The sequence below is a fragment of the Cadophora gregata genome, assembly GCF_030347475.1.
Source record: "Cadophora gregata isolate MNR1 chromosome Unknown scaffold_8, whole genome shotgun sequence".
NCBI lineage: Eukaryota > Fungi > Ascomycota > Leotiomycetes > Helotiales > Ploettnerulaceae > Cadophora > Cadophora gregata.
Window position 1 is genome coordinate 1,976,718 of NW_026695931.1, and position 14,793 is coordinate 1,991,510.

General features: G+C 49.4%; 5 protein-coding genes across 5 annotated transcripts; 1 reads left to right on the top strand and 4 right to left on the bottom strand.

Annotated features, from left to right (window-relative positions):
• Positions 1-78: 78 nt before the first annotated feature.
• ONS95_014173 (uncharacterized protein) lies at positions 79-1,499 on the bottom strand (the record flags this gene model as incomplete). The annotated part of the gene is made up of 1 exon (XM_058507827.1): positions 79-1,499. One exon carries the CDS (start codon positions 1,497-1,499, stop codon positions 174-176), a length of 1,326 nt encoding a protein of 441 aa, XP_058356998.1. The 3' UTR covers positions 79-173.
• Positions 1,500-4,874: 3,375 nt separating this feature from the next.
• On the bottom strand, positions 4,875-6,545 carry ONS95_014174 (uncharacterized protein; the record flags this gene model as incomplete). Its single annotated transcript, XM_058507828.1, has 4 exons — positions 4,875-5,536; positions 5,616-5,751; positions 5,802-6,146; positions 6,246-6,545. The coding sequence occupies 4 exons, from the start codon at positions 6,543-6,545 to the stop codon at positions 4,875-4,877; spliced, it is 1,443 nt and encodes a 480-aa protein (XP_058356999.1).
• Positions 6,546-6,914: 369 nt separating this feature from the next.
• Positions 6,915-9,553, bottom strand: ONS95_014175 (uncharacterized protein; the record flags this gene model as incomplete). The annotated part of the gene is made up of 2 exons (XM_058507829.1): positions 6,915-9,462; positions 9,513-9,553. The coding sequence occupies 2 exons, from the start codon at positions 9,551-9,553 to the stop codon at positions 6,915-6,917; spliced, it is 2,589 nt and encodes an 862-aa protein (XP_058357000.1).
• Positions 9,554-11,576: 2,023 nt separating this feature from the next.
• Positions 11,577-13,982, bottom strand: ONS95_014176 (uncharacterized protein; the record flags this gene model as incomplete). The annotated part of the gene is made up of 4 exons (XM_058507830.1): positions 13,867-13,982; positions 12,426-13,819; positions 11,993-12,374; positions 11,577-11,942 (listed from the first exon to the last, which is right to left on the bottom strand). The coding sequence occupies exons 2-4, from the start codon at positions 12,779-12,781 to the stop codon at positions 11,577-11,579; spliced, it is 1,104 nt and encodes a 367-aa protein (XP_058357001.1). The 5' UTR covers positions 12,782-13,819; positions 13,867-13,982.
• ONS95_014177 (uncharacterized protein) lies at positions 13,710-14,061 on the top strand (the record flags this gene model as incomplete). The annotated part of the gene is made up of 2 exons (XM_058507831.1): positions 13,710-13,801; positions 13,869-14,061. 2 exons carry the CDS (start codon positions 13,710-13,712, stop codon positions 14,059-14,061), a joined length of 285 nt encoding a protein of 94 aa, XP_058357002.1.
• Between the last annotated feature and the right edge of the window lie 732 nt (positions 14,062-14,793).

The window sequence follows — 14,793 nt, forward strand, 5'->3', positions numbered from 1 at the left end:
GACAAAGTTACTCCTCTATTTATGCAATAATCCTGATTTCATGATAACCATTTACCCATGCAGCACCCTGCCAAAACACCCACTGTTGCCCCAAACTCCCGTCAACGAAACTACTTACAATGGTAACAAAAAAACGACGATCTCGGACCTCCAGAATAAGCTGCCAGCCCAAATCATGGTTCATTTACGCAGTAGTGAGGGATGGCGTGCAAAATTCCAAGCTGCCACAGTAGTGTCAAAAACAGCGCCATAGACACTTCGCGACAGATAATCCAGAATATTTCCAGCATCGAGGGAGGGTGAAAACACCTGTTCTGCCACTCAGTTCCCTGCAAGTCTACCAAGAGAGATCTGAGAGATTCTCGACAATCCTCGATGTCCTCCTGTGCGCCCTTTATCGCAATCTCGGCCTTCTCCGTATACCAAGGAGTTGTTTTGGGTATGATAATCTCACAACGATGCTGGCGCTCCAGTCTGCTAACCGAACCCAAATCGAAGAAAGTTCGTCTCTTGAGATACAGCCATTGAATCGCGGCCGCTTGTGCTGTCACAATCTCAACGACTCGTCTATCGTTGTCTTCAGTAATTGGCGCGAAGCTGACAAACTTGATTGACGGCAAAGTCACTCCATGGAAGAGACTATGTTGCGAAATAAGCCCCTTTCTGATTTGCGAGATACAGCCTTCCAATGTTAATTTGCAGCTCATTTCGCCATCACTGACTCCATTGGTGACCGCAGGATGAAAAGAACTGTTGTGGCTCACTGCTTCCGGCTTTAGATGTGTGATATGTGATCCGACCACGAATGAAAGATCCTCCAGGCTGTTGACCTGATCACATGTTCTACCTTCACGGGTACAGTAGCTTCCAAGAAGCCGATATAGGAGAATAGTCGAATGACTACTCCCCAACCCATATCCAAAGGTGCAGCAAAAGGGCTCAGAGCCACTGATATCGACCGAAAGTCGGGGCATGATATGTCCACTGGTGACGTCGAGCAGGTTTCTGATGGCACTAAGACAAACGTTATCCCCACCCATGTGTAACGTGTCAACCCGATGATTGACGAAAATATAGTCCCCTCTCCAGGGTCCAGAATTTGAAATAATCACTTTGGTATAAACTTGCATGGACTCCTGCCGTGACTCATGATGAACGTGCATCAAGGGCGGTACGCGAGATCGAGGGCAGGCTATAACCCTCCGGTGGACAATCTCAGGATCCTTGTAAGTTGGACCAAACAAGGCCAGACGTTCTTTGTCCTGTTTGAATGCGAGAGAGACGATACGTGGAACTAGACTTACATACTTATAGACTTTGAGGCGGAGCTCGGTGGGTAGTCTTGGGAAGAGGTGGAATTCGGTGAGCGGTCGTACCCTATCATAGTTCAGATTCGATGATGGATTTGAGCTGGTATGCTTAGATCCATTAGGTCTGATCTCCTCAGTCTGAGCACCCGTTTTGCCCTTCGTCCTCGTAACTTCTTTGTTCCTCGACATCTTCCTCGATTTGTGCTGGGCAGATCTTCTGACTAAAGCCCGTTTTTTGGTTCCTTTCCAATCTTTCCCCTCAATTTCGATATTAATATCTGGATTCGAGAACGAACTAGAGGTCAAACAAAGCGGAAGATTGGATTTGAGGCGAATGACACAATGAACGATGTGTGTTTGGCAAGGTCAAAAGGGGTCGAAGATGTTGAGACTTCAAAGCATGTTGCGATATCGAAGCATGTCTTTGGAGTTCGAGACTCTCTCTTTATAGAAGAATCAAAGGCGATTGTTACAACTTTTTGAGAATGGCAAGACAAGATAGGTGGTTGTTCTGCGCCTCGCTAAGCGAGGATGCTATTCGAAGGACAAGATACCTCTAATTCACTGAGCACATAAAGGAACGGCGCTGTCTTGGGCACACTATCCCAATCTAATCAAAATCAAAATTGATTAGTAACATCTACGTCGAAAATATTAACAAACCACAAACGGGAAATTTAATCGTCGCCTGCACAGCAACAGTGGGCATAACAGTGAGTTCAGTCCCGCGCTCCTCTGTATGCTAAGACGAACAACGCGTGAAACAGACAAATTCATTGTTGAGAAGAAAAAAGGGATAATCTCATATGTTCATGAATAAAAGCAGCAATTTTAGGGCAAAGTCTTACTTTTTTGCCACACTACAGTTTTGTTCTAAGAAAGGTTGTGGTAGGAGACGATCGGATGTGCACTTCTTCAACACCCGCCCCCCCCCCCCCCCCCCCCCAAACCCCCAAACCCCTCTCCCCTACCGATACATCCAGGCACCCCTTGGCAAGCCTGATAATCACTGAGGCACGGCCGAACTCTCGATCCAGTTGAAGTCGGCCAGATTTTCATTTTATCTCGTGACAAAGTTTCCAGGACCTCTCGCGTTACCTCCTTACAGAAAGCGACGCTAGCCTTCGATCTTTTGATATCAATCTCCTGTAGGACTTCACTCGCATCCACTCTCGAGGGAACTTGGATCACGCATCTCAGGGCGTTTGCAAGCTCTCGCTGGATCTCCAGATCAATGTCAGCGAGCTTCGCGACCTGGAAAACAAGAAGCGGCCCTTAATTACATCGTAGACTGTATCGCAACTCATGACTGGCATTCGCCAAGCTGACCATTTAGCTGATAGTAGGCTGGAATTGTCGTCCCCTACCTACCCAGAATTAGTGTCGTAGCATCTTAGGAAGACCGAGACAGATAGACAAGATTCCCCTCATTCATATCTTTAAGTCGCCATTCCAGTTCGACATTACAGCTGGTTTATTCTCAAGTACGACCTTCAACTGCCGCGCTTCGAAAACAGGCGCTACACCCAATCTGACTTCCTTTCATCGATGCCAATTTCGAACCCACTACAAGAAAGAAAGACCTCTTTCAGACCTCGTGGAAAATGAGCTATAAGTTAACTGCAGCGAAAAACCAAAGCCACATACCATGCAACTCACGCATTAATTGCATCGAATGCATCGAATGCCATGCAGGCTGGTGAGTAATACCCCCTTGAAACTGCTTAGATCGAGCGCGATTCTTGGAAAGTCTCGCTCGCACGGCTGTCAGCTGAATGAAACGCCAAATCGAATGTTCAGATGCACAGTTTTCTCAGTACGTTATCAAAAGCACATCGCACTGTATTTTACATCAATATATTATGAAAAACAGTTGCTAGCGTGCATCATGACAAGTTCGGTTTGAAGCGAGTATAGAGACTCGCCCGTTCGACGATGATTTTGCATATAAACGTCGACCTTACCTTATTTCGGGAGAGCCATCATGTCCAATAAGTCACACCAAATGTCACATTCCATTCCATTTATCTTGTCAACAAAGAACTCCACCCCCCTTCCCCGCTCTCCCCCCAGCTTTCCCCAGCTTTCCACTACCACATAATTCTAAGTGTCATCTATCCGATTCCTAACCCTATCCCCTATGTCAATCCTTACCTCTCCTCCACCGCCAAATACATATCTCAACATATACCCACACACTCACTCACTCACTCACTTAAAACTCAAAACTCAAAACTCAAATGACCCTGCATCCACCTAATACACTCCCTACTAAATTCCAAAAATTCCGTAGTTCCAACGCCCACGCCCCGCTTCTTTATTATTATGTAGTAGATACAACATCCATCCATCCATCCATCCATCCATCCATCAATCCACCAATCCATCAATCCATCCATCCATCCATCCATCCATCCATCCATCCATCCATCCATCCATCCATCCATCCCATCCAGCCAGCCAGCCATAGAGAAAGCCATAGAGAAAGCCAGCCAGCCAGCCAGCCAGCCAGACACCAGACACAGAACCACGGCCAGAGCCAGAATGTCCAAGACCGTACCTCACCTTACCTTACCTTACCTTACCTTACCTTACCTTACCTTACCTTACCTTACCTTACCTCGCCTTCCCCGAATTCACCCAACCACCTAAGCACACAACCACTCAGTCATCCAACCAACACACCACCCCACCCAATAGATCAATCAATACTCCAAGCAAATAAGTAAAGTACACACACAACAAAAACCAGATCTATCCACCCAACTACCCATCCATTTATTCATTAATCCATTCATTCATTCACATCATCCTATATCCCTCTACATTCTCATTATGTATCCCCTCAACTGCCGTATCGAACACACCTGTAGCGAGACCCTATAATTAAGCGAAGAACGCTGAAATTCCTTGTCGTCCAGACAGCCTTAGCGCCTCGCTTCAGCGCCGTGCCCTGGAAAAGTTTTTTTTTCAGCAGTTGAGGGGATATCCCTCTAAGGTACTTTCTCATTATGTACATAGACAAACAAACAACCAAGCAGGAGTAGAGACACCCCCACAGAGATGGACCATACATACATGTATACATCACACACAGCCAAACCCATTCCAAATCTCAGTCCACATCTCGATCTCAGGCTCAATCCAAAACCCCAGCTCCAATTCCAAATCCTCAATTCAAACCCAACACCAACCCTCGCCTGCCAGGCTCCAATACCCAATACCCAATACACCCTACACCCTATGCCTAAACGCCCTGCACCCTGCACCCTACGCCTAAACGCCTCACCCACCCGTGAACTTGGTATACAATTTGGCAACCTCCCAGATATATCTGATCCTCCATGTGATCCTCAAAAAATCAAAATCATTTCCATCTCGTCGGGACATCATCACCCACGGACACAAGGAGATCGACCCGTATTCGTCGTCCAGCAGCGAGAGACAGAGAGATTGAGCGAGGGATGGCGAAGCGGGAGCGTCTTTTGTGACGTCCTAACCACCTTCCTTCCGAGCCTCACCCCACCCCCATCTTAGCCTCAGCAATCTCTACACAACCTTCCATCATTGACCAACACCAACACCAACCCCACTCGCACCCTCCTCCTCCTCCCCCCGAATCTCATCCCCCTCCCTCCCCCTCATCCACCCCTCCAAAATCCTCCCCACCTCCTTAAACCTCACCGGCTTCGTCATAAAGATATCCACCCCAGCCTCAAACGCCATCTCCTGATCCTTCTGGCTTGAGAACCCCGTGAGCGCAATGATGAGAGCCGGGGAGTTGAGTTTCAGGCGGGGGAGCACGAGGCGCGCGTTGAGGTCCGAGAGGGGTGGTGGGGAGAAAGTGGAGGGGGGGGAGGAGCGGGAGGAGGGGAAGGTGTTGTTGTGATTAGAATTAGGATTAGGAGGGGTGGAGGAGGAAGAAGCGGGGAATGGGAAAGTCGTTGGGTTTGAAGGAAGGGATGAGGTGTTGGTGGGTGAGATGGAGTCGGATCTTAATGGTAGGTGGGAGGAGTTGCTGGTTGAGGGTGTAGGGCCTGGAGTGGGGAGGTTGAAGGGAAAGGATGAGGGTTGCTGCATATTGATGGCGGTAGTGGAGGAGGGTGAGAGGAAGGGAGGACTGGTTTGGATGAGGTTTTGGTGTTCGTAGGCGAGGCGGCGTTCGGTTTCGATCATGCGGATGTGGCGGGTTGATTCGTAGCCTGTCATTACTGGCATTGAGACGTCTGTTCATTGTCACAGCAAAGATTAGCGGAGCTCGTCTGATGAGGAATGGCAGACACAGAAAAGGAGGGGAAGACCTGCCCATGAAGATGACATCAAACCCCCCAGGTCTCTCTCGGAAAGCTTCAAGAGCTAAGAGACCATTCGACGCCTTTTCAAACTCCCATTTGTTCTTCTTCATATATGTGGCTAGAAGCATCATGTTGACGGGGTTATCCTATACTTCTCATCAACGACCAAGCTTTTCACGAGACAGTGAATTCATACCTCGACAAGTAGCATGGTAGGCTTTCTACGCGCTGCTGGTACAGCGTCCGGAGATCTGGGTTTCAAATCCTCCAAATTACTCTTGCCAAATTTGGGTAATTTCGCAGTCGGAGGAGTCTGCGGTGTATCCTTATTCATGCTCGGCTTGCTAGCTAGACTCATGGTCTCCGATATGTTTCCACTCTCGATAAGGGCCGTAGCAGCATTCGCACTGGCAGCTCGTCGCTCATGCAAAGGTGTCGGCGTCGGACTAACCGGTTCGGTTGACAAGGCAAGCGTGATGGTCTTACTTAGACTAGGTGTCCGTATGAGATTCAGCACTGTTGGCGAGAACCCGATTGATGACTGCAGATTTCCAATCAGCCTCGAACTACTACTTGTACCTGCAGTCACCAGCGCTTCTCCTGGCGACACTAGTCCTATACGGGGCTTTTTCTGACTTACCCTTTCATCATTTGGAGTATGAGGCGTGCCGTCTTCGGTATCTAGGCAGTTTAGTAGGGCCTTGGCTAGACGATGTGGTCCGCATGGCTTGCTGATGAATTCCACAATCTGACCGGTATGCAGTCTTGAGGGGAAGATATCTCTGCGAGCACCGCTACTGCAAAGGATTAGTAAGATGCCGTATTCTGTATCAGAAACTGCCTCGTTAAGATAGGCAGACTCGTCTGCAATGGCGATATCTGCATCTTCTCGTTCAGACACGAGCTTGAGACCAAACCATTCAGTCGAGTACTTCGACATTGTTGCTTTCAGACTGGCGAGAGCTCGGACCTGTAATTTAGATCCTCCAGGTGAATCAAAACCTAGGATCTTGACGGTCCGACCACCTGCTCGACGACGAACCGATTCGACCGAATCTTCAGTCTTGGAAGGCGAGGTGGACTTTAGTACAAGATCTTCCGACGGTGGAGGGCAGTTGGCCAGTGGTAGGCTCAATTTGACCGAAGTGCCAATATTCTGGTCACTTTTGATTTCGATCTTGCCGCCAGATAGATCCACGATCTGTTTTACAATACTCATACCTAAACCAGTTCCAGGGGCCGTGACATCCTCCTTGATTGTGTTAGTACGCATAGCAACTGGCCTATGTAAGTAGGTTGGAGTCAGAAGTCAAACCTGCGAGAAAGGCATGAACATTTTCTTCTCCATGAACTCCTTTGACATTCCCTTTCCAGAATCAGTCACGGTCAACGTAACCATCGTTCTATCCGCGGCGCTAGATTTTGAGCCTGCCTCAGGTGCTATCGGGTGAGCTTCCAGCTTGATCTTGACGAATCCAGCAGGTGTATACTTTAAGGCATTGCCAAAGATGTTCATCGTGAGGCGTCTCCAAGTACCAGGGACGGTAGGAAACTTCCACTGATCTTTGAAATCTATATCAATTATCACTGTGACTTTGTCCTGGGATACAACAAGTTCATCTGTCGGGGTATTTGCTCGCTGCTCTGTTGAACCAGTGTCTTTGCTCCGGCTCTTGGTAGTGTCAGCTAGGCCTTCCGAAGACAAGCCATTGAATTCGAATCCTGCGTAGACTCCTTCGAGAACTTCTTCAATCACAGCAGATACATCGAGATCAGCGACGATGCCCAACGGCTGCATAGTCGCTTGCCCAAATTTCTTGATCTTCGAGAAGTCCAAGACATGCTCGATCGTGTCGAGTAGAGTTCGCCCACAAATGTCGACGGTGTCAACTAGATTCCTCTGGAATCCATCCAGGACGGTGTCTGCAAGGAATTCCACACTCGCAAGAATTCCATGCAAAGGACTCCTGAGCTCATGAGAAACATTACTGATGAAATCCCCTTTGGCTTTATCGGCGCTCAGGGTATTAAGTCGGCTGACTTCCGACATGACAGAGTGTCCAAAAGCAACTAGATATGAGAGATGATTTTCAGCAGTGAAAATTCGAGTGGCGGATGTAGACCACGCAAAAGATCCAATGAAGCATCCAGATGTTGAATCGTAAAGAGGGACGAAGAAAATTTGTCGAGCACCGGGGAAAGCAATTAATAGACGCAGAATATCAGCACGCTTCCTTGCCGCACGCCGAGCGCGCTTCTCTTCTGTGGTTGTATCGACAACTGTGACCACGGAGCACTCTCGCGAACTGGAATCTGACTCGGGATAAACTGGGCCGTCCTTGTCAAAGACAAATAATTCTCCTTGTGGATATCTCCTGACCAAGGAAGTGAGAAGGCTTTGGTCGATAGGTGTGAAAGTTCGTGGAGGGTTATTATTATTCTTCTTCCAAGAAGAAGACATGCCAGTCGAAAAGCCAAGAATATCTGACTTGATACCCATCGATGACACTGTGGCTAGTCCTTCGCTCTGGGTGTGACTTGTGTGGGAATGAGTTGCTGAGGAGTGATGACTGTGAGGCAGGACATGGGGTCGAGGACCGGGCCTGACTTCCGAGTCGTCAACTTCACCGTCCGAGCCCGAGTCCGAATCTGTAGTATCTGATTCATTAGAACGGCGCGGGTCCATCTCTAAAGTACTTCTCCCTTGGTAGAATCGATATGGCGCATCGAAGTAGACGGCTCCGTCTACCTCCATACCCTCTCGGACCAAATTCGATGCTCGAGAGAAGGCAGCATGTAGGCGTGTGGCGAATCCATTATTCGCAAACTCGTCGTCTCGGCCACCACTCAGGATTTCCTGGACTGTATCCCCTGCTCCCTCAAAGACGGACTTCAACACAGGGACTTGAGCAACCTCGGTAGAAGAACTCCAGGGAGAGTTGTTGAAGTTGAAACGCGCATCGACACTGACTCCCGAATGCTGCAGAGGAGAATGAAGCGGAGTTGATTGCATAGCCAGGGCCGATCGAGGGAGACCTGAGCCGAGCTGCTTCTGCCCATTCCTGTAGCTGCCAGTGCCATCATTCTTGCTCGTTTCCCACTGAAAGCCAACACCTGCCCCAGACGGTAGGTTGTATCTTTTCAGCCGCTGCCAATCTCCATCCATTGTGCCGTCACCCTCTATGAATGCATGTAGGGCTTGACTCATCATGGTAACCCGAACGATGTCCTCCTTTGCCCGAATACCTTCGAGATGATCCATAACCGTCGCCGCCATCTTTGTCAAAAACTGTGCCTGCTCCAGAGATATTTCCGAACGAGGCCTATCATCCACAACGTAGACACATCCGATATTCACGCCTTTGAGATTGGTAAGGGGAACACCGCAGTAGAACCTCAGATATGGCACTCCTCTAACACAGTTCAGATCTTTCATATTCTCATCCAGTCGTAGATCCGGAACTAAGAACCAGGGTGTCATCTCTGCGGTTGTATCCTGGTTCGGGATCAAACTGAGAGTCTGCTCGCAGAGTGAGGCATGGCGCGGAACTCGTGCGCCGCTGATTGACAGCCAGGCATTTTGCGCTCCATCATCGTCGTTGATGCTCAGTGTACTTGTAGATTCTGCGAGGAAGTATTCGTTTTCGTGATCGATCAGCGAGACAATTGCTCGTTGGGCATTTAGCCGGAGCGCAATCAATTGCGCAAAGGCTGTAAGTGCTGTGTCGGAGAAGGACTGCTGGGTGTTGAAGTTGGTGACTTTGGGCAGGAATTGAGGCCCGTGTGCGTAGTTTGGAGCGACTGGAGATGGCTCGGGAGTGTCTGTTGCCTTGGAAATACTTTTCGGTTGGTAGTACCTATTTGGATGAGTATAGTTTCCTTCGTGAAGGGGGGAGGCAGTCCGTACCTGTAGACTTCCCTGGACCGGAGGGTCTCTCCTGTAGTCATGGTGGGCGGTATTAGTGGATGTCAACCAACAGCCATGTCGAGCTGGTAAGTATATTGACTTTTAGCCTCACGATGTATGTATCAATGCCAGCGCCTCGAATTTTCACAGTGAAGTTTCAGAGATTGCGGCAGGGTTGAGGAGAGAAGAGGAATAGGAGCGGAAAGAGTCGAGATAATCCGCGATCGATTGACAACAGGTGATGGAAGCCAAGATCATGCGACTCAGGGAAGGAAGCGAAGCGAAGCGAGGTTCAGGGTCCAGTGGAAAGACGAGGTAAACTTCGGATGTACTCTTCTTCATTTGTCCTGGGGATACAGGGCCAAAACGTGGACTGATGGACGCAACCGGGCGCCGATGGGTACCTCTGTGGCCGAAGGTCTGGGTCTTAGCCTTGCGGGAGGAGCGACCTTAAGCAATTTTGACACTTGCTCAAGGTGGACCGTGTTTGTCGTGGTCGTGGTCGTGGTCGTGGTCGCGGTCGTGGCTCGTCGTCGGTGTCAATGTAACGCTCTTCAGCTGTTCATATTCATGTTTATGTTGGAAATCACGGCATCCAACCCATTCTTGATGCCGAATTGCGACGCGGTCAGGCAGGTGCCATTGACGTCGTTATGCGTTAAATTCAAACCGACGGAAGGGGGAGAGTGGAACGGAAAAAATTCAATCAAATCGAGCAATCATTGGAAGTATTTGCAGGGCGGCACCTCAGATTATTTCGATACGGGGTGGCCCTGAATATGTGGGGATGTAAACATGGGATTGCCCATCGAGCGAACTTCGATCGAGCCCTGGGACAGCAATCGAGAGCCAGAAAATCCAGGGTCCACGCCAAGACTGTGAGCTTTTGCAGGGTCCGAGCCAGTGCTAGGCCACGAAGAGAAAGGCACCCGCGCGGGCAGTGGAGTGGAGTGGAGTGGAGTGGTGGCTGTGGTGGCTGTCAACGGCTGGCTTGTGGCTCCATAGTGGCTAATAGGCCATAACCCCCCAAACCATGAAACGTCGTCCATTTCTTGATCTGGAAGTCCAGTGCAACCCACTATCTTGATATTCTCCAAATGATTTCAAGATTCTACCCGCCTTACAGTAGCAGCGTCCAGCAACGATAGGCCAGAAGGATTCTTCTTCACGGTCCAGACTGCCGTCGACTCTCACGCCATGCTCTGCCAACGGAGGTTCATCCGAGCGCCACTCAGCCCTTGTCCAGCTCAAAGAACCTTGACTTGAACACCTTGAAATAACCCAGCGCGTATATTGCATTTAGGTTGCGATATCTGCTCGTAACAGTATTGAAAGCAAACAATTTTGAAAGCAAAACAATGGATTTTACGAAAATCAGTGTTTCAAAATCTAAAATTGAAAGTGAGCAGGGTAATGGTGGCGGAACGGTGGTGGTTTTGGTGGTTTTGCTATCGACATACCCAAGTTACGTTCTGTATCTCCCGTCCTTCCTAGATATCTCCACTTCGCGTTTCGTTTGCCACTTCATGCGTACAGCTGTATGTTGTTAATCAGATAAGACTCGGATCTTGACTTCATAGCCAGAGATATTTTTCTTCCACGTGCGGATTCTTCATTACCTTGAAGGAAAAAGCAGGTTCCGCCCTACCGTGGGAGGGGCACTTTCCTAGAATACCTGTAATAATCATATCACTGTTCCCAAACTTTAGCGACTGTTAATTAACAGTCAATTGATAGGGATGAGATATTCTCTTGACACTTGAGAGGTCGTTATTTCAGGAAAGTGCACCTCCCTCCTACGACGGGGCAGAACCTGCTTTCTCCTGTAAACCTTTTCACTCAGAACGGGTTGCATTCAAGTGCATGCATGTGATTGAGTGCTTAGGTAGGTACTGTTAAGGTTGAACAAGGGATGGATGGGCTGGAGATATTAGGCGGCTATGGGTGGGGATATCGCCAAGGGAAACCCAAGCGAGTAAAAAGGTTTGTATTCTATCTTCACCTATCCCAACCTTAAAAGAATGTACACAGAAGTAATCCACCAACAACACCCAGCATCCTACGCTACGCCGGACATCCACTCGCCGGAAAATTACACGAACTAGCGTTCTCACCACCCGTAATCTTCACATCTTCAAACACTATATTCTTACAGCTCCCCTCTCCACACAGCACATAATAATTGATGCTACCCTTGCCCGCGGCCGTCCCCGTGACGTTCTTGAACAGCACGTTCTCGATGAGGACGCCGTTGGACGGGACGCCGGTGGGTCCGCCGTTGAGGTAGTCCTGCTGGACAACGATGCCGTAGTCGGAGGCGTTGGTCATGAAGATGTTGCTGTAGGTGATGTCGGAGATGAAGCCGGTGGTGTTGAAGTTGGATTTGATGCGTGCGCCGTTGGTGGAGTTTGTGATGATGGAGTCGGTGAACTGGGATGTATTAGGATGAGACAGTATAAAATGAAGTAGACGAGACTTACGAGAACGTTGGTGACGTTGTTGTTCGATTTCCCTCCGATGGACCCGATACTCAGTCCATGAGTACCCGAGCAGAACATCTTGGACACAGTGATCTTATCCCCACTCGTCACAGCGACGCAGTCGTCTTGGTTGTAAACAGTACAGTTCTCAATCAGAACATTGCTGCTCGACTTGACGCCGAAGCCGTCAGTGTTGTGAGCAGCATTCTTGCCACCACTGAGACTGTTTGGTGCGTCCCCTGCTCGGTTGTCCATGAAAATGTTGCGGATTGTGAGGTCTGATGATCCGTCTACGGCGAATCCATGGGCCGGCCAATTCTTGATCTGAAGATTTTCGATCACTGATCCTTCGGTCATTTTGACTTTGATGAATGTGTTTGGTCTGGTACCATTCTGTTAGGTTATGATCTTTGATGAAGAGTAGCTCACTTACTTGGGTACACCACCGTTGGAACCTAGACCATCCCAATATAATGATCCGTTCCCCTCAATCACTCCGCCTGGAGCCATCGTGATGGTGACATTCTTGCCACCAATGCTTATTGGGTTGAAGTCACTTGAATTTGTGAACTCGAACGACGTTGTACCTGCAAAGGTAACCCGGGAGTTTTTCTGCAGCTTTGAAAGGTTGATAGTACTATTTGATGGAGCGACGATGCCCTGGAGGGTAATGTCCGTGCAGTTCTCAACCGCACGAGCGATCTGAGAGAACTGCGTGCATATGCAAGACTCGGCAGCAAGGACGGTGAAAGCGCAAGACAGCGAGGCAAACAAAAGAGTGGAATGCATCTTGGCAACAAGACAGCGGGAGATGCTTAAGTGAAGGAAGACTGATGATCAAACGGCAAAAACTGGTTCGAGCCATAGCGTGGGTCATACAAACACTTTATATGGGCTCGGCGCATCTTGCCAAACTCGCAGGCGGAAGTCGGATAGAGTTTCGCTCTCATTCGTCTCATGTTTCTGAGCTGCCTGCATTTCGTTTCGGGAAATCTAATTGATGAGCATTGCGCACCCGGTATGAAAATGTAGATAAAAGATTGTGGGGTTTGAGGTTGCTGGAGCCACTCGCAACGCGGCATTCGTCGTTAGCTGATCGCCGAAACATCAGTTGCCTCTTCATGGAGAGGTTCCGTGATCATGCAGCAGGGAAGAGCCGAGTAGAAAGTCCAAACTTGAGATTGACAAACTTCAGAGATACGCTTAATATGGGAGACGGCATTTATCCACGAGTCGGACGCATGACCGAGGAGGATCTTCAGAATGAAGGGGGGAGGTGGACACTAGACTTTGAGCCGCAATCAAATACACTTGTTTGATCAGAAGATGAGAAGGAAAAATCTCCAGCAACACCTGGTGAACTGGGGAAGGGAAAGAGAGTAGTCAACCGATGATGAGGTCCGCGGCATTATGCAGTTCTTTGAAACCGATCTTGCGATGTTAATGGAAAGTCCTGGCACGAAGTAAATTTACAATCGTGGAGGAGACCAGACGATACTACTCTACTCTCTTTCCCGTGGCCCCTGCACGATTGACGATCAGAGGGGAAGGGACGGAAGGGACGGAAGGGACGGAAGGGACGGAAGATCTTTGAATCAAAACGAAGTTTCAAGCTAGACGATCACATGACATTGCCAAGAAACGAGAGAAAGATGGAAATGGATTTGGCCCCCATCTTTGCCAGCGCCAACCCTACCTTCATTGCGATAACAACAACATGCCCACAACAATCGCAGAACGACAAACACTTACCGATGGATTCGTTCAGGTGCGAGCGGCTCAGAGCATCCGCATGGCATGTTTCGGACAGTACGTATTCGGAACAGGCTGCAGCTGGATCTCAGTACAGTACCAACAGATGTTGAGTAACCTACAGCAGGATTGGAATGGCTGGTGAGCCTGGACAACAATCACCAGCCGTTCAAGACGCGTTCAACATATTGAGCCCTCAGGGTTTGTTCTTCGCAACGCCGACTTGCTCACGACTCCTCGCCGTACCACCTTCCCAAGTCGAATATCATGGCATCTCAAGTCTGCCAGCATTGCATCCTCTCGCAGCCTTCGCATAGGGACCCTCTTTTGGACCTGCAACTCGATTGGATGCGGCTTTACGAGTCGACTATCGTAGAGATGAGTGCATGTGCACGGCAGCGTCGGCTGCAGGAGGGCGGCAAAAGGTGTGCAAGAGCCCGCATACAGGATTGGAGTGGTTGGTGCACATTAAGATTTCCGGATGCCCTGGCGAATGGCTGCCCTCCCACAGTGTCGCACGAAGCTGTTGGCACAGTTGGTAACAGCGCTCCGGTCTCGCGATCCTTTGCTTCTGCCTGAAGACCGGTCTCACACCCTGCCGTTCCTTTATCCTACCTTGCTGCGCCATTTCCACCGCTGTCAGGCGATCTGCGGTCAAGACTGTAATTCTTTATGGGAGACGAATCAGTGTCCATGGTGGCTGGAAGAGTCAGAAGTCGCCCGTATCCGAATGGCCTCCATCCTGGTCGGGTCACTTCGTACCCCTGTTACGTTCTTACAGTTGCATAATCTCCACTGTCTAGGGGCGAGGAGGAAGGAAAGGTATAAGTCGAAGAGCCGTCCGACAAGATGGCATCGCTGATGAGCGTCCACGCTCTTCACTTCCGATGCCAGGGCCGCCCTTTTGCACTCGTTCTCACGCCCTCGCCAGTCTCCATCTGCGTTTCCTGCGCTCTTCATGCACAGCCGGTCAGCCAATTGCCTATCAGAGCCAGAATGAGCACGCTGGACCCATAAAACATGCAATCCACGACCCCTCATTGGCCTTT